Raw genomic sequence first — 19,610 nt, forward strand, 5'->3', positions numbered from 1 at the left:
ATGGTGAACCCCCTGTGTGTGCGATGAGGATATATTTGCACTGAAGCTTTGAAGGGCCTCATGAGGAGAGAAAAGGAGAGGGGCACCTGGGTGGCTCGGTCGGTCAAGCGTCTTCACTCAGGTCATGATCTCACGGTTTGTGAGTTCGAGCCCCGCGTCGGGCTCTGTGCTGACGCTCAGAGCCTGGAACCTGCTTCAGATTCTATGTCTCCTTCTGTCTCTGTTCCTCCCGCACTCGCACTCTGTCTCTCTCTCTCTCTCTCTCTCTCTCTCTCTCTCTCTCTCTCTCTCTCAAAAATAAGTAAAGATTAAAAAAAAATAAAAGAAGAAAAGTAGAGAGAGGCAAAAGGGAAGGGCTGGAAGGTGGAGGAAGAGGAAGCCACACGTGTCCGAGCACCAGCTAAGACACGGGAATCACCAGAGCCAGCAGCCTGAGATTCCTGACCCTGTCCTGATGGGCTGGGCCTTGTTCCCGGCCACAGACTGCAGCCCACAGCACAGCAGGCCCAAGTGTGTGCTCGGCTTGGGTCTGCCTATTAGCGTGCCAATCTTTGAATTTAGGTGTCAGTTTTTAAAATCTGGAAAACTCAGATCAAAATCTAGTAACAGTTCCTCTTGAGTGCCTGCTTGTCAAGAATCAGCTGGGGCCAAGGGTACAGAGGTTACCTTGAGGCTGACCATATACTCCCCTGAGTTCATCATCGCCCCACCCTTCTTTCATGTAACGGTTCAGCAAATTACAGCCCATGAGCCAAATCCCACTTACAACCCTCAAGCTAAGAATAGGTTTTTCATCTTAAAAGGAAGAATATGTCACAGAGACCTCCTGTGGCCTGCAAAGCCTAAATATTTACTACTTGTCCCCTTACGTAAAAAGTTTATAGATCCCAGGGGCACCTGGGGGCTCAGTTGGCTAAGTACCTAACTTCAGCTCAGGTCATGATCTCACGGTTCGTGAGTTCAAGCCCTGCTTCGGGCTCCGTGCTGACATCTTGGAGCCTGGAGTCTGCTTCCAATTCTGTGTCTCCCTCTCTCTCTGTCCTTCCCCCACTTGTGTGCTCTCTCTCTCTCAAAAGTATTAATAAATAAAATTGTTTTAAAAGTTTACAGATCCCTAATTTAGGCCGTGGTGGGAATGTGGGTTCTGGACTCCTGCTGTATCTTCCGTCACAAAGCTTAGTGCAGAAGGTGTCACTGCCACCTACACAGTGTCCTTACCCAACATTAGAAAATAGCACGGTTCCAGTGCCACAATCCCAAGTGTGTTTTCATGTGAGGGCTCACAGATGCGTTTGTCAGACACCCTGGTATATGCTTGACATGCATCAGGGGTCTCACTGTCTAGAGCTGTCTTCCTGACTTCCCTCAGCAGCCTCTAGCCCCTCAGAGAGCAGAAGGAGAGAGAGGAAGTAGGGACACAGGCAAGAGTTAATGGGATTAGATCTAATGGACCGGAGGCGCACTGTCTTACCAAGTTCCTTCAACACCGATCGTCGCGTCACGTCCACAGCTGACCCTCGCCCAAGACCAGCTTCCCCATTAGCAGCTGTGCTCCGAACGCTATGTGTCACCAGCGCCGGTGCCCGAGGTTGGGTGGCTGATCCCTTCACCGTCTTCGTTATGAAACTGCCCATAGAATGCAGAAGTTCAATATGCAGGAGCTCGCGGAGAAACCACTGAATTTTTTTCCAGACGCACCAGAGGAGAGAAGGTCAGGATGACGGAAGGGTCGCCACATGGAGTCGTTGGGTTTCCATTGGATCCGGTGCTAAGTTAACAGCCCTGGGCGTCAGCCTTGATCACAGTCCAGAGAAGCAAGATGTGATCCAGAGGAAGAGTGTCCTCTTGGTGCTGAGCTGGGGGCTGAGAGGGAGAGGATATGATGAGGGCTTAAGGAATAAAAGGCATCCACGTGTAACAGTATGCATGAAGGTCAGTGCACAGTAGGACCCAGTGTGGCATCAACCGTGTTCTTCCAGAAGACGGTCAAGTGCACAGCGTCTGCCCACAGGGAAGAACCAGGCACGCCCGGCTGCTGAGCCTTTAGCAATCTGCCCCCATGGCTGTCGTTTTTCTTCAGCTTCCACTGAAAGACTTTGAGAATTAAACCAAACAAATCACTGGCTGCCTCGCTGTCCCTCATCCATGCCCTATAGTCACTCCCTGGCTAACCTAGAATGTTCTAGAATGGTTTGGAATGTTCTTCCTCCACCTCCCACACCTCCTCAGGTGTTTGGTCCAACCCACTGCCTGCTCAAGCATACTAGGTCCCCTCCCTCCCTCAACATTCTCATTTTTTAAAAATAGCATCACTCGCCATCCACATAGCATATAATCTACCAATTTATTTTGTTTATGAGCTATTTTTTAGTCCCTCCCACAAGGTCAGGAATAGTTGCCTGTTTGGTTCCTTGCTGCATCCCAGCCACCTAGAATACTGTTTGGCACATAATGTCTTTTTTTTCAATGTTTATTTATTTTTGAGACAGAGAGAGACAGAGCATGAATGGGGGAGGGTCAGAGAGAGGGAGACACAGAATCCGAAACAGGCTCCAGGCTCTGAGCTATCCACACAGACCCTGATGCGGGGCTCGAACTCACAGACCGCGAGATCATGACCTGAGCCGAAGTCGGCCGCTTAACCGACTGAGCCACCCAGGCACCCCACATAATAAGTCTTAAATTAAAAAGTTAAATTAATAAACTATTCACTTGATAAATAGTTATTAAATGAATTCCGTTTTTTCCCATGTAGGGGTCAACTGTTCTTTGTTTAATTTGATTTTTATTAAACACTGTCTTTGTCTCCTTCTCCCAGCAAAGAACATCGCTCTCATGCCCAATACCTCCATCAGAAGCGAACGTGTGGTAGAATTGTGCAGTTGCCCCTCGGACATTTTTTTTTCCTTATTTTTTTATTTTTCTTAAGTAGGTTCCATGCCCAGCATGGAGCCCAGTGCGGGGCTTGAACTCAGGCCCTTGAGATCATGACCTAAGCTGAGAGCAAGAATCAGGCACTCAATATATTGAGCCACTCAGATGCCCCCCACTTGGACATTTCTTAAACCCATTTTTATACCTAGTCCTTGCCTACTTTTGGACCTGTGCAGAGTAAGCCCTCAGTAAATTCCCCAATAAGGGAACCAGAGGTGGAAACTTGGAACAGATTCCCACTGGGATGGTTCAGCCACGTTAAATGATTGATTTGGTTCCAAGAGTCTGAATACAGCCAGGAGATGGCTTTGTGGAGGAGAGAATATTCCGAGGGTAGAGGGGTGTGCCACAGCTGGAGTCTTGGTATCTGCTGATGGGAAGTGAGAGAGAGGACTGTCTGTGGAGACTGTCCATTGAGAGCCACAAGGGGTCAGGTTAGCAGGATGAGGGAGAGGGGCTGTGTCAGGAGGCAGGGATGAGAGGCCAGCCCTGGCGCCCGTAAGAGGACATCAGGAGCAGAGGTCTGCGTGTCTGGAAGTTAGGAAGGGTCCGTCATCATTGTGTCTTGAGCCAGACAGAATTAGTAAAGGCTGCCTTGCCTAGGAAAAACATGAGGAACTGAAATATCATGTTCGCTTACTTTCATCTTGCAGATTGAACAGTTTGGGCTTCTATAGAAATACAAAGAGTGTTTGTTTTGAAAAATCACATTCATTCTTAATTCTTACCTCCCAGCTTGCAAGAAAAAGCTAGAAAGAGAAGAAACTATGCTTTCTATATATAGTGATAGCTTCAGTTCAAGAGCATGTACATAAATTCTTAAATGTCAGATGTTAGTTAAATAAATGAGGACCTAATGGTTGATCTTGAATACTTTCAGCATTTGGGATTTCAATCTGCCTTGGATTATAACTTTACAGAAATCATCTGTTTGCCATGAGAGGAAGACCCAGGGGCTAATTACAGCTCAGGAAAGCATGCAAATTCCAAAAGCAGACTAATTTTTTCAATCAAGGTTTTTCCTATAATGCTTTAGAAACTTAGAGTGGAAAATTCAATGCTCAAAAAACCAAAACTGCGTCCTAGTTTAATTGGGCGTGGCGCTAATGTGTGTGTCTGTGTAGGTTGTTCTTTCCTCCCTTGTCTTTTTTTTCTATTACTTTATTTGTTTGTTTTTAATGTTTATTTATTTTTTGAGAGAGAGAGAGATAGAGAGAGAGAGAGAGAGGGAGAGAGAGCATGAGCAGGGGGAGGGGCAGAGAGAGAGGGAGACACAGAATCCGAAACAGGCTCCAGGCTCCGAGCTGTCAGCACAGCCAGACGTGGGGCTTGAACTCACGGAGCATGAGATCATGACCTGAGCTGAGTCACACGCTTAACCGACTGAGCCACCCAGGCACCCTTCTGTCACTTTATTTTTAAGAGAGGGGAGGTCAGAAACCATTCCCTTCAGAGAATAGGCCAACCAATAAATGAGTTACTAACAAACCACTAGGCTACATAAAAAGGTGCCATGTTCCTAAACATGGTCAGGTCTGTCCTAGAGACAGGGACTGGGGCGGGGGGGGGTGGGGGGGGGGGCTTCGGAGAGTAAGGGACCAGCCTGGAAAAACAAATCCTCCCCAGTTCCTGACTGCATCATTGACTTCATGTTTTCTGATAAAATCCAGGCCATTTTATAAACACTGTCCTCACATCTTTGTTTTTAAGCCTGACTACATGTCGTCAAGGATGCGAAGCCTGAGACTGTGTGCCACGACACCACAGGCCACGGCCCAGACACACCCAGAGGACGCAGAATGCGGGGCTGTCCCCACACTGCCTCCTGTGCCTCTCAAATGGGATCCTCATGAAATTCGATGTAGCACAATTAAATTAAAATAGTTCGGCACCAGTTTATAGCTGTCAGACCTCAAAGTAATTTTTCCAAGAAGGATTTTTAGGCTCGAACCCCGTGCTTCCTGATGACCACAGAATCATCAGTGTGGGAGAAACCTGTCCCACGGGTTTTCATTGGAGCTGCTGTCGAAGGCTCCTGCATTCAAGGCCTGACCCTGTGAGCAGAATCTAGGTGCAGAGCTATGACAACCATTATGGCAGGTGGCTGGAGGCCAGTCCCTCCCTTGGTCCCTGCTCTGGAGTCCCCTTCAGTGCTAGCACATTCCTTTCATTGGAGGATCATCGATGGATCCAAGGGGCCACAGCACCCATGGCGAACCAACCGTCCCCATGACCTGCTGGGGAGAGAGAACTGTGCTCTTTGCTTCAGTGTCTGCACGTTTCTTTCCCCTTCAAAGCGGGTTGCTCTGGACCCGGATCGGGAGGCTGTTCAGCTTAGAGTCTGCTAGGGGAAGACAGTCTACGTGTGTGCCCAGCACCACAGTGACTGTGACGGTCCCGATGCTGAGATGGGGTGCACTGTGGGCATCACACAGGTGCAGGCAACACTGACAGAGGGAAAAGAAAGCTCCAGGGGAGAAGGTCAGATCTGCCTAGGGCAGCTGTGGTTGGGTTCCACTGAGATGTTGGTGGCAGCTGAGACATGAGGGTGCGTGGGGGATGGGGGTGCAGAATGGAAGCGTGCAGAAGGAGGCAAGACACAGGACACAGAACACAGGGAAGTCAGGGTGATGACTGAGTGGTTTGAAGGCTGCTCTCGGCCCATGTCCCCTTTGAAACTGGCGCCAGCCATAGATGAGGGGCTGAAGCAGGCTGTCGGGTGAGGCTGAGAGCCTCCGTGGGGACAGCGGCCGACCAAGCACAGAAAGGAGACCCGCGGGGCAGATCTCAGGGCTGGCGTGAGCAGGACGGAAGGAGGCATGGGGGAAGGAAGCCGAGTGCAGACCCAACTCCTACTCTCTCTCTCTCTCTCTCTCTCTCTCTCTCTCTCTCTCTCTCCCGGCCCTTGTAAACATTTCCAGCTGCTTGTTGCACACCCAGCATCTCCAGTTCCCTCCAGGTTCATATTTCTAAAACGCGATGAACCGTTTTTTCTGGAAAATCGTCTTCCCCTCTTGGCATTCTTACTCTCTCCTGGTCCCACCAGCCCTGGCCTCTGGAGTCAGCTCCCTACCCCCGCTTCTCCCCCCTGTATGGAGTCACAGGGTCCTGTTGCCCGTCCTCCAGTAGAAGTTGGGTGCCAGCTTCTTCCTGCCCAGTGCACTGCTCACCCCAGCCCACCTGCACACTCCGTCTGCACCTGTCGGTGGCCTCATGAAGGCCCACACGTGAGCTTCTCCCCATGTCATGTTCATGTGCCAAACTGGGGGTCCCTGCTCCTCTGTGCTGTATGGGGCACGCTTTTCCGCAGGCCATTCCTCAAGCCTGTGTGTTCCTACGGCCCACGGCCCTCCTTCCTGCTCCAATTCTCATTTCCTGACCTTGCCTCTTATGATTTAGCTGGGAAAATGCCATCAGGTTTGAGCCTGCTTCCCTCACCCAGCAAGTCCCCCGAAAGCATCCCCATTCTTTCTTCCCTCCTCCCACCCGGAGGTGGTTGCTCCGATGCCCCCCGGGACCCCTACCACCTCTGCTCCTGATAGAGCCCTTGTGTCTGTGCTCACACGTTGTTCCTTCAAGTGTACCTTTTCTTTTCATTGTGTGAATTTCCCCCTTTACTTCCCCTTATGCAAAACACTCAATGGCAATAACTATTATTGCTTGCATTTACAGAGTCCATGATTTTCATAGCAATCCTAGGACATGCATTTTATTGTCCTGTTAAATAATGAGGGAAACAGAGAATTAAGTCACCTGCAAAGCACCACACAGCTACTAAGTGATAACAGCCAGAATTTGAACTCGGGCAGAAAGACCAAAACACCCACCAGCTTGGCAACTCCATCCGAGTATGGCTCACGCTTCTCCTGAATCAAGGGAAACGGGTTTCCCTTGACCTCCCTTCTCCCCTAATCTGACCTTTATCTTAGCCCTGCCATTGACTTGCGAACCCTTCAGACCAGTTCACATTCACTGTTTCTGCTTTCTTATCTGCCACGTGCTCCTTCCCCTGCCGCAAAGGGGCATCTCCAAGTCCGTAGATGTGGCCCTTGTGCAGCTCAGCAGGGATCACAGAATTGTCACTCTGACAGCACGTTTGCACCCGAGGGGGGTCTCTTCCTCTGAGTCCTGGGTTACCAGTTGCTTCCGCTTCTCAGAAGACACTTGAGTATCTGGTCTGCCGTACGGTGGTGTTTCTCCCAGAGCGTGCAATCGCCATTCTGATAACACGTGAACTCTCGGCGGACAAAAATATTTTCCGCCTCTGAGTTCTACGCTGTGTGCTTAGTGCCGGCACGTCGCTCATGCTAGTGACCGACTGGAACTGGAACGTAATCGGAATCTCTGCAACCGTTGAAAATAAGGTGACGCGACTTGGACGCTTTGACTCTTCAACTTTGCTTCTTCTGCCTTCCAAGGCGACAGACTTTGGGTAACGAGAGTTTTTTAATCAGAGAGTGCAAAAAACCAAAGTCGTCTAAGAGACTCAAAGGCAGACGAATCCTGATTTTTTTGTTTTGCCCCAATAGCTCTGAACAAGCTGCGTGGCCCCAATACCACGTCACTAAACACGAGCTTCCAAGGGAAAGAGAGGGCGCTCCAACAGCCACCGCAGAGGTTTATAAAAGAAATACTGTTTTTCAACTTCCTGTTTTACCTGTGAACTCGCTCAGACTTAGGGTTTATTAATCACGTCGTCAAAGGCGTGGTGAGGAGGCGACAGAAGGACGGGTCCCCCAGGTTCATTGTTCCTGGGACTGGGTAAACACGGGGTAAATTTAGGACCCAGTGACTCTGCCAAATTGATTTGCTCCCTGAAGCTGCAAACACGTTTCTCTGTGCTTCTGGGGGGGTGTGGCGGGGGGCGGGGGGGCGTCTTCTGGGCCTGCATGTTGTGTAGACTTCAGTCAGCTCTGGAACTCGGCTCTAACGGGCCTGTGGGCTTTGGTCTTCACAGCTCCTGACGGCCCACCTCAGGAAGTCCACTTGGAGCCCATCTCATCTCAGAGCATCAGAGTCACCTGGAAGGTAAAAACACTTGCATTCCTGACGCTTTTTGCGCGGGGTGTGCCCTTCACTCGTGTTAAGTGGTAGGATGCTGAGGCACTCACATTTCGTACAACTTGTGTTTTGCGAAATGAGATTAACCGCCCTTTTCTTGAAATCGAATATGCGTATCCCCATTTTGAACACTCGTGCGGCCGATTCTGTACCCACAAAGAGCGAGGTCGTTTTGCCTTGTTTCCATGCGTGGAATTTGATGGAGTCCTAAGGGCTGGTCTCCACACAAAGAGTGAAACAGACGTGGCCGGCGCGTCTCATTTCTGTCCGGTGGGGCGGGGGGCTTTTTCTAGTGGCTTTTCTCCCAGCGGCACATCAGAGACTGGCACAAAGGCCACTGAGCTGGTGGAATGGACCCCTGCCGGCACTGTTCCACCAGGTGGCGGTGTCCCGGACAGTGCCCGCCACGTCCCCTCAGGGAGCCAGGTGCCATCCTAGGCAGCAGTGACCGCACGTGGCCACAGGTGGGGACCGGCCGCTGGTCAGCCGGTCGCGGGGAGACACAGCTTGGGCGACAAACTGAACAGCTGCCCACTCGGCACAATTTCGTCCGGCTGGCACGTTTTTTCCTAGCAAAGCTGTTGGCGGAGGAAGCGGAGTTGGTGAATGTCCTGGAGCAAGCCGGTCACAAGCAGCCCATTGGGTGCACTGCCCGACATCACTAACGTGGTGGGGGAAACTGTCTAGGGGATTAGTCATCCCTCGATGTGCTCTTACCATTGATGACTGTAGGTCCAATCCCTTTTATCCAGAATATTCTTGCCGGAGCCAAACTTGTGTAAGTTGCACTGGCTCTTCCGGCTCTGGTTTCCCTCCCTGCGTTCCATCTCAGAGGAGAAGTCGACAACCACAGCGGGGTCCTTAAGGGGCTCGCCCCTGAAACCCGGGAAGACCTAACTCATCACACCTGCTGTTGCTGTTGTCCTTCCGGTCCCAGCTCCTTAGAAAAGTGAGCTGCGTCCATAACACAAAAGGATCCTCGTTGTCATGGTGGTGTTGACGCACTTTAAGGCCACAAGCCCTCCTGCGGCGAGCTCTTACATCCCCTAGCCAGTGCTGTGGCTCCGGGGGACAGCAAGCCAGGACCGTTTAGCCGGACGGACAGTGCAGGCCAAGCAGCGTGGGACGGGGGTGGTGTTTGTCTCTGTGAGCACATCCGCCAGCCACGAGCATCACACGCTGTGTAATAAAAGGCACTCAGCAAGCCGTAACGCTGTATGCATCCCAGCCACACTACAGACGGAATGCTGACTCACTCGGGCTCAAAGGCTCTGTGAGGCTTCCTCCACTGGCCCTGCACCTGCAGCATCTCACACTTTGCCACCGGAAAACACCAGCTATTCCTGTGGTCCCTAAAGCGTTCTGGTCCCTCATGAGAAAGGTGTCTGTCCATAGAGCTCCTACACCGAAAAATGGAAACTTTTGAGACTTTAAGGGGCGTTGCGTCCTTTCTGTCTCTAGAAGAAAAAAAAAGCCAAAGTCGGTAAATTGCAGTTACGTTTCTTGTTAGTGTCAGAAGAATGACCATGTTGTGGGCTCTTAGAAGAAAGCCTTGCTTCCGTTAGGTCATGAGCCGGTCGTAATGCATGGTTCAGTGTTTTCCCTCGGAGCAGCGGGCCGACGTTGTGTGGCCCGTCAGCACGCAGACAAGTGCACAGGTGACTTAACAGACCGAACGAGGTAAGGGCCGCCGTTCGCTGGCTTGGCATTTCCTGTTGGCCTGATTATGTAATGGAAGTGCATCCCCGATTCAACTGAATTGTGCTTTTATCTGCAACCCAAAGTATATGTAAAGGATGATACATTGCAGAAAATATGCCTTGATGTTATTATGGTGTAAAAGTCCCAGATTTATATCTTGTGTACAGAGACTGATCAGAAAAGAGAAAAGAGAAGGAAGTAAAGAAAGAAAGAGAAATCACATTTCCCCAGAGAGGGACCCCCGCGCCAGTCAGCGGGATAGAAATCCCCCAAGTTGTGAGAGGACTGGGCTGGACACTCATTCAGGGTCACGGGACAGCTGACGGAAGTAGAAGGTGAGCTCAGTGGAGAGAAGACAGAGGAGAGAATAACCCTGGGGCTTTGGTGGGAAAACAGCCATTTTAGGCTCTCGACCTCTTAAAGGTCGGGGGCACTTTGGCAGCCTTTCTTTAACACTGGAGCTGGAGACTAAGTTCATTTAATTACTGTGTAAGCAGTGCTTCTGTGACATGCCCCTGCTGTTGAACAAAATAAACAACACGGCTTTCTTTTTTATCCACCCATGTCTTTCACCAAAGAAAAGTCAAATTTTAAAATTTTCAAGTCTGGTGAAGTTTCCCCAGGGCCGACTGAATGGTCTACCCATAGGGCTCGCCAGGCCACTCAGCACTGGCTGCAGGCTGTCACCCTGCTTTCCTCCAGTGACAATGGTCCCTTAACGTGCCCACAGCTGGCCTCTGCCTCCTCCTTGCCGGTCGTGGCCAACACCGTTTGTTACGTTCCCCCTTCTGCCTGCCCGGTCCCTCTGACTCGACTCTCTGTGAAGATGTGTGCGTCTCCAAAGTGGAATTAATTATCGGAGCGTCTGTGCCACCCTCACTCTTGGTGACAGCTCAGTGAGACCCCCATCACACGGGTTCTACGTTCTGTTCTACGTTCTGTTGTTCTGTGAGCTCCTGAAGGTCAGGGAGTGTCTCATCCATCTTCGGTCCCCAGTGACTGGCACCTTGGCATGCATGAATGAGTGAATGAACAAATGATTGGCGGAGGACATCTGTGAGCTGAGAATGATGAGGTCCATAGCATAGATGTTCCATATCACAATGGCCTCTGAAGACTTCCATCGTTCAGCACCTGTCGTGGAGAAGGCACCCTAGCTGTGAGGAAATCCGAGCCTCAGGCTGTACTATCATGAGAGTCTAACCCATGCTACAGTGAGGTTCTCCCGAGCCTACCATGGGAGGACACCCAAAGATGTGAGCCCTGCTCTGTGGGGCAGACGGACGGCCAATGGGCTTCTCCTGTAATTTATTGAAAACTGAGTGGCCGTAATGGTTCACAAATTTTGTGATAGGTGTCAGAGGAAATGGCCCTTTGCACGTCACATCAAATGTCAGCCTTCAGGCAGATGTCTGAGAACCAGGGCCATATTAAATCGGGCTTTTAATACTTTTACGTATTTGGAATTAAATAAAAATGCTGAGCAGCACCTTGGCAGCAACTCTAGAGGTAACATCAGTGGTTCTAAATAAATAAAAATAAATGATACTAAAGGTTCATTTTCTAGCTCTGGCTCCCCCCTCAACCCTTTAAAGAACAGAAGGGTCTGCAGAAGCAAATACAATTTACTGCATGTTTTTGCTGGCGTTCCTTAAAATCAGAACAAATATGTGAAGCTACCAATTATTGATAAAAGATTTGATAAAGTACCTGCAAAATCATAAAACTTAAAGGAGAATTCTTTGGTTTGTCAGAAAACTGCGGTTTCAGTCTGTGTCCCTAAGTGTCAAAATACTGACGGAACAAGTCTCTTTTGAAAGTGCCCATCACCTCTTCTGGCCAGTCTCAGAATCCACGGATTCCATTTTATTGCAAATGCAGGACAGTTTGCCCGCTATTTGCATGTGCTTATAACAGAAAACCTTAAGCATCTGGAATATTTAACTATCACAGGTATTTTAAAACACTTCTCCAGAGGATGCAATTTAAGGCAGAGGTTTTTTTGTTTTTTTGTATTTCCTATTGACGTAAATATTTCCTTTTGTTTAAAACGAGAAGTCCGTTTAGAGCCGCAGGCCATCCGAAAACTACGGAATTTTCAGCTGTTTCAATATTGCCGTGCTAAAAACAGCTGTCAAACTGATGACTCCAGAGAGGTCCCTGAGAATGACTCTGCCACTTTTCTTGCCCCTTCTGTGTCCACCCCTCTGGCTGGATTTCATTTAGAATGAACAGTGTTGGAAAAGAGACACCTGATTTCCATAAAATACGAACATCGCGTATTTAGGGGGTTAAATTTCAGTAAGCTGAAGAATGCTCTTAACCAAACACCACATCTCCACAATCCCCAGTAATTCCCACCGATTGAAGCACGACTGCAATCTATCTATCGTATGTTTCTGAGATGAGCTCTTCCAATGAGAAAATGGCTCAGCTCGTCATTTAAAAACAGAACTGCCTTCTTGCCAGTGACTTTCATCATAATGATTTAATAAATGGCAGGTTCCCCCTTGACTCCTGCATCTAAATCCCCCTACCCAGGAAATGGCTTGCTGTGTTGGAAAAGACAGCCTTCTAGAACAGTATTCCCTGGCTGGGATCCCTGAAGCATTTGCTCTCTACCAGGCATTGTGTTCAATTTTGCATACATTAGATCTGTGTACATTTTGCCATTAGATCTGTGTACCGAGTACGTCAGGTTTTGTACAAACTCCTGACGTTAAAGGGATTTGCCCAAAATCTGAGGGCTGGGGACTATCCGCTTGAGGACCCTCACGCACCTTTTCCAACTGGTTTCTAAGCAACCGAAAAGCTAAGGTACTTGAAATGCCAAGATTGCAGCTTGGGCCCAAGTGAAGTTCAACAAATATTAGTTTCTTGTCCTGTTCCTTCCAACCTCATGTTATAAATTTCACCCGACATTAGTGTTAGAGGAGAGAAGAAAAATGTAACTTTTACCTTCTCCCTCTTTCTTTCCAACTGTAAACTTGAACCTTAGCGTAACTGGACCAGTAAGTCAACACCCCTTTTTCCAACATCAGTTGAAATTGAAAAGGGTTGCCTTGAAATTAATTTTACTTCATTTCTTGCTTCTCACTTTAATCCTCAGGCTATGAAAAATTACAGAATTTACATTTCTTAATCAATTTGTTCTAGAGTTGGATTTACAGCAGCTTTATTAAAAATCCCGATGACCAACATGTGTTACAAATAGTTAAGTAACTATCAGCCCTTCTCATATTAACAAGCCAGGCTCTTTCCCCTATAGTAAGAGAAGAAAAATCCAAGCTGATTTAAAAACCTTTTGGGCATCCACATAGCCTAGAAGTATTCTCTCTCAGCTTCTTACAGTTGAGTCGCTCTGGGAGGATAGAGGGCATATCTTGTCTTGTTTTTGTTTGTTCACTGTATCCCCCGTAGAATTATATTTAAATATGTGTTAAATGAACACATGAACAATTTCTATTGCTTGCATTCATGTTTAAATATTCATATCAAGAGGAAGTACCTTGTTTTTGGAAACCTTTTTTTTTTTTACTGTGTTCACATCTTACTTTTTTGTACATGTATAACATACACAAATCCCTTTAACAACCCCGTCCATTGCTTATTTGCTTCATTTGGCATGTATTTGGCATCTCTCTCCATCTACCCCTTGGGTTAGCCTTCCTGGTTTAGCTGTGTGATTGGCCTTCACCACTGACCCTAGTTCTCTGTCCCAGAGAGAGCCTTGATCCAGACCGCCCAAGGGTCCTGGCTGACCTCCCAACCTAAGCAGGCAATTCTCTTGGTTCCCAGCCCCCAAGTGCAGCAAAAAGGTGCTGGCCAGCTTTCCAAAGGCTGCTTAGTGGCCAGGAGTGTGGGTCCAGGTCTGACACCAGGCATGCTGGAGAGATTGGCTGGAACTCAGCATAGGAGGGACATCCCATTGTACGGCTCCAGTTAATTGACCCTGACAGGACACAAATTGAGCTTGGACTAAGGACTAGGATCAAGGCCATCTCCATTCACCAGCTGGCAATCCTTTCAGATGGCTTGTTCTGTAAGTTTCACACTGAGGCTGGATGAACGTGACACAATACAAGACGTCAGAGGCACTTTCATTGTTCTGTTTCAGAGATGTTAGGTGATAAACTGCTAGCGAAGAGTGTTAGGAGGCGGAGATGGTATTTTTGGCTTCATAGAGAACATTATCAAAAATGCAAATAAGAATAATGATAACAATCACAAAGTTAGAGCTAAAAGAGCGTTCTGGACATTTATTGATGACCAGCTACAGGTCTTTCTTTGTCTAACACAGCAACATCATATTTTACAAGCGAATTAGGTTGTAAAGGTGGGACATTAGGGGAGAAAAGGTGGGGAGCACCTGGGTGGCTCAGTCGGTTGAGCGTCTGACTCTTGATTTTGGCTTAGGTCATGATCCCAGAGTCAGGAGATCGAGCCTCGTATCAGACTCCTTGCTGAGCATGGGGCCTGTTTAAGATTCCGTCTCTCTCCCTCTGCCCCTCCCCCACCCATGCTCTCTATTTCTCTCTCTAAAAAAAAATTAAAATAAAATAACTAAGATGGGACATTAGGATAAAAATTGCTTATGAGTGAATAATATTAAAAATTACTTAATTGCCTATTAAGTACACTATGCATAATTTTAGCTATGAAATTTTACAGGGACATATGTGTATGAATATATACTACTTCTAGTGAAAAATTAAGAGTATATGCAAAAATATCACTTGACGACATTTCGTCATGCATCAAGGAGGATTAACATAAGTTAAATGTCTCTACAAGTAAATTGCATATAATAAGAATACTTGGATATCATTTAAAAAGTAATAGATTAGACTTCAGGAAAATCACATATTACTCCCATGACCACACCTAATAAAAATGACCTCAAGCAACTAACTTTGTCTTTGCTGAAACTCAAACCCTTTACACTCGTTCCATTCAGAGAGTTTTTCTTATTTTATCATAAACGAATGGACATGTTTATAAGTATTATCTTCCCTACTCATCTGTCAGTACTGACTTGATAACAGAGAGGATAAAAGACATGATGACACTTTAGAATATGCAGGTTGAACCCTTGAATGACAGCCTCAATTTTGATCCCTATGCAGGATGCTGGCCCCCAGGTGCCTCGGGGTAGCATAGCCCATTCTGCTAACAATACATCCCAGTAAATATAAATATTGTGAAATTTGCCTTACCAAAAAAAAACAAACACAAAAAAAACAAAAAGCAAAACAAAAACAAAAAAAAAAACCCAAAAAACAACAGCAACAACAAATAAATAAAAATTTTATTTTAAATAATCTAATAATGAGGGGCGCCTGGGTGGCGCAGTCGGTTAAGCGTCCGACTTCAGCCAGGTCATGATCTCACGGTCCGTGAGTTTGAGCCCCGCGTCAGGCTCTGGGCTGATGGCTCGGAGCCTGGAGCCTGTTTCCGATTCTGTGTCTCCCTCTCTCTCTGCCCCTCCCCCGTTCATGCTCTGTCTCTCTCTGTCCCAAAAATAAATAAAAACGTTGAAAACAAAATTTTTTTTTAAATAATCTAATAATGAATGACTAGGTAGTAACTTTAAGAAAAATATTCATAAGATTGCCTCGTGTTTAGTTTTACTGGTTCTCATAAAATACTAACTCTGCTTTTAACAGAGAACATATCAGATCAAGCTGCAGTGAGTATGGTTCTAACCATCATAAAACCAATTGGCACCCATCAAGTGAGTGAATGAAGATACACCATTTTATTTGCCTGATTTTCCTAGAGAGCAGTCATTAAGCCATCTTGCTGATGACATTTCTCATCTTATCAAAGAAATCAAATAAGGTAGTTAAGTTAATAAATGGGGCACCTATGTTAGAATGAAAAAATCAAACAAATAAAGGAACACATGTCCGACCAAGAATTGCACAGACATCAGACGACACCTGTAATGTCCTGGACATATCTCTTAAGGCAAAGGAAGAAATATGATGCTGCTTTTATCATTTAAAACCAGGCTGGACAAAGTTCTTTGTGGTCTGTTTCAGGAAGAACTCTGGCCAGGACAGCATGAGCCAATTGCTGTAGGAGACTGTCCTGTATCCAGTTTCCACATTCTATGTTCAGGATAACATGAAAGCAAACAGAAAAACACAATGTATGCTTTCAGATTCATTTCACCACTTCAAATGCATTTAACTAAATGCAGTGAGATGGAACCAATCAACTCTATCTCGTATAATTTTTTTTAAAGCCAGCTCCTCTTTGTAGAAATCTCTTTGAAAACTAGTTTTACGTTCTTTCAATTCTTGTGATGGATTCCTCCTGTTAGCACATGCTTTTGAAAAGTTTAAGTTGAGATGTAAGATAAAAATGCTATGTGCTTTGAGTAATCACAGAAATATGGGCAATGAAACAATTCTACCTTTTAAAGATATATTATCATTTTTTTGTGTTTTTTCTGGAAGTTAACCATCTAAAGTTGAAAATAAACCCTGTTTTTATATACATAACAGAGGAATTCAGGAGGCATATTATTGACTTCTGGAAGTCAGAATCCCCAAGGAAGGAAAGTATGAGGTATAGAATGTACAGGGTCACTCCAGGGTCAACACAGGACCTGTGGCTCTCTTTGCATTTGGGCATGTGTCGGCCTCATCCCCCATCTGAGAACCAGACTGGTCCCTTGGGGGTCCCATGTCCAGGATAGCGTGTTCCTGGCAGGGGAGACTATCCTATTGAACACTCTCTCAACACTTCTCCTCCATTACCCATTCGTGAGTGTTCATGCCCATAGGTCCTTCAGTTGAGGCCAATGCCTTTCATTACCAAAGCACAAATAAGAAGCCAAGTTTAATAGCTCTGTGGAAGCAATGGGCCGTATGCTTCAACCATGACATAAAGAGTAGATGGTCGATACTAAATCCATGATCGAAAGTCCACTGTTGATGCGGGCACTGCTGCTCTTCTCATAGGACCCCAGTTAGAACTTTGCCATCCCCGCAAGAAGGAGGACTGACTCCATCAAACACTCAGCCCAAACCCTGGCCCCTCTCAGACCCTCCTGTCACAGAGGTGCGTCTCCTCACACCATTGCTCACCTCCCATCCCCGCCCCGCCTCCAACCCCAGCGCAACCCATGAATTCTACCCTGCACGTTGATTCAGTCCACAACATTGTGTCCCACAGGGGTCTGTATGCCGTTTCTGTCAAGGGCCAAAGAGTAAATACTTGCAGCCTTGTGAGTCCTATGGCCTCTGTCTTAACCATTTAGCTCTGCCACTGGAGGGCAGAGGCAGACAGCCAAATGAGTGCAGCCAAGCTCCAGTAAAACTTTACTTAGACATACTGACCTTTGAAGCTCACGTAATTTTCACATGCCACAAAACATTCTCCCTCCTTTGAATTTGGCAGCCATGTAAAAATGTAAAACGTATATACGTTCTTAGCTAAGGGCCACATGGAAGAAATGCCCAGAGACTTGGCCCCTGGACCATAGTTTGTCAACCGTGCTTTACTGAAGAAGGCAAGGCCTGGGAAGCAGCCGTATGCAATTGGAACACATCACAAATAAGCTTCCTGTCACTTGGCTCTTTGAACCAAGATTTAAAGCACTGAAGGACTTCCTTCTGAAGTTTGGATCTTCTTTGGTTCTTCTGGATAGAAAATACATAGCAAAAGTTACAAAAACTGTGACAGAAGCAACTCTTCGTATGGTTGAGGCAGGCCATTTCTCTACAAAGACACTAATACCTTTGAAAACACTGCCTTTTGCACTTGCTTAGCAGATCTGGACCAACTGTGCCCCCAGATCTCCTTGGCCACCCTACCATCCCCAGGGGCTCCCATTACCTACAGGGAAGGTAGCCCAGGTTGTCACCCTCTAGTCCGCATAGGAGGACCCAAGCCCTTTGAGATGACTCAGGTATTGCTGAATAGTTGGGGTCCCAGCCCTATGTTCACAAACTGGTACACGCTCTCTTTCGACATCCTAACCAAAACTCCTTTCCCTCTGTATCCCCATTGCCTGCACAATGTCTAGACACTCAGGTGGGACCTGTCTCCCCAAACATCACAGTCTCCAGGTTCATTCTTTCTTGGCTGGGCCCTGGCTACATCCCTTGTGGCCAACGGAGATGTCTCCTGCACCCCTCCCCACTCTATCCCTGCTCTTTCCCTCGTATGAACCTGGGCACCTTCATTCTCCATGCCATTTCTCTCCAACAGACTCCACTCGCAGACTCTGGGACACTGTGAGTCATCTCTGTTGGCTCTTCTGGCCAACTCTGTTTCTCAGAAACATCTAGACATCTAGAGGCCCTGACATTAAATGTGGGATATTCTGGAGACCAGCTCTCAGAGCCAGTACATATAAAATCAAGTAGGGTCTGCGTATGCGCTGTGAATTCCTTTGTTAGGTCTTTGGTAGAAACCACTGGATAAGCCTCTCTGGCTGGTGAGAAATGCTGTGTGTGGTTATCAGACAGTGTAGGATGGAAGGGACAGTGACATTCCGAAAAGGGAGGGGACCCAGCAAGAGGAGCGATTCAACAAATGTTTATTGGCTGGATGAATGAATGACTGAGTGAATGAATGAATGAAATGAGAGCCACCCCACACTTTAGAAAGTAAATAAATGAAGTCCTGTTACGCAATAGTTAACCTCAATTTGATCCCATAAAATTGTAAGAGCCTGTTTCTAAAATTCTACGTGTGTTTTCCAAGCCTGCGCATACGCTTGGCCCCTGCCTCTTCCCCAGCTGCCAAATCTGACTGGAATAGTAACTACCAGCTACAAGTCAGAGTTCCTGGCCTCTCAATACTGTGTGTATTTCAGAGTTCTGTCATTCGCTGTCAATTTCTCAGCCCTGAACTGAATAGCTTCTGTGTTCCAAAGCACATCTCATGGGCAGATCACATGTCCACTTTGTATTTCACAACATGTGACCCTTCATTCTGTCCTGACCACTGGATGACAGTAACTTTTGGGGAGGGTGTCACGTGGCCATGTGTATCCCTCATAGGAGACACACGGCGTGGACACCGTATTTCGTGCAGACAGAGACAAGGTGCAGACCTCTTCTCTTGGACATCGCTTCCTCAAAACCCACCGTCCATTTACTCAGAGCGGCTGCTCAGCCAGGGGTCTGTGCAGCAAGGCGTGGTCCCCCTCCAACTGAGGCCGCATGTGAAGCAGAGCCCCTTCCCCACTGTGCCACTCACGGGACTGTGAAGGTCTGACAGTCATTATTTGCTTGTGTTCCCTTTGGTTCCACAGAGAGACCAGGAAAATGGGTTATTAGTGACCTGAAATTTGAGGAATCAGTGGTTGTTTAACTACATTGTCCATCCCAAGCAAGGCCAATATTCAACTCTGTAAAGACTCCCCAAGACAACAACAGTGGTTCTCAGCCTTGAGCATACATCAGGATGCCCTGAAGGGCTTGTGAAAACACAGATCACCACCTCAGCGGGTTTCTGATTCAGAGGGGATTCCCTAGCTTTCTCCCCACTCCAGACATCCCTACCCCCACAGTCATCACAGATCCCTCCTGAAGGGTCCCTCGGAGGTATTCCTTCCGGGGTCATGTGTTGTGATCTCGCCTGGGTGCAGCAGGGAAGGTCGACTGCATTCCAGCAACGGCCGGTCTTCCTCTAGGCTCAGGTGAAGTGTTCCTTCTCGGGAACCTTTTTGCCCACAATGGGAAAAGGCACCTCTCTCTTTTCCCTTCCACGCTACCCAGTGCCAACCTTGGGCACCACAAGCACAGTGCTCTGCTTTAATCACGGATTCATTTGCAGGTGTCCACTTGTATGGGAGAGGCACCAGCCCGTACTGCTCTATTTAATGCATCCGTTCACTGCGCAAGCTTACTGAGTAGCTGCTATTTATGGTGGGGAGCAGGGAAGGGGGCTGG

General features: G+C 47.4%; 1 protein-coding gene across 2 annotated transcripts in view; it reads left to right on the top strand.

Annotated features, from left to right (window-relative positions):
* DSCAM (DS cell adhesion molecule) overlaps positions 1–19,610 on the top strand; it is a 706,002-nt gene that overhangs the window by 637,934 nt on the left and 48,458 nt on the right. For both annotated transcript variants that reach the window (XM_045036594.1, XM_045036595.1), the window contains exon 16: positions 7,892–7,962. In XM_045036594.1, coding sequence (XP_044892529.1) covers positions 7,892–7,962 — 71 coding nt within the window. The remainder of the gene's footprint in view (positions 1–7,891; positions 7,963–19,610) is intronic.

This window comes from Felis catus, chromosome C2 (assembly GCF_018350175.1).
Source record: "Felis catus isolate Fca126 chromosome C2, F.catus_Fca126_mat1.0, whole genome shotgun sequence".
Taxonomy (NCBI): domain Eukaryota; kingdom Metazoa; phylum Chordata; class Mammalia; order Carnivora; family Felidae; genus Felis; species Felis catus.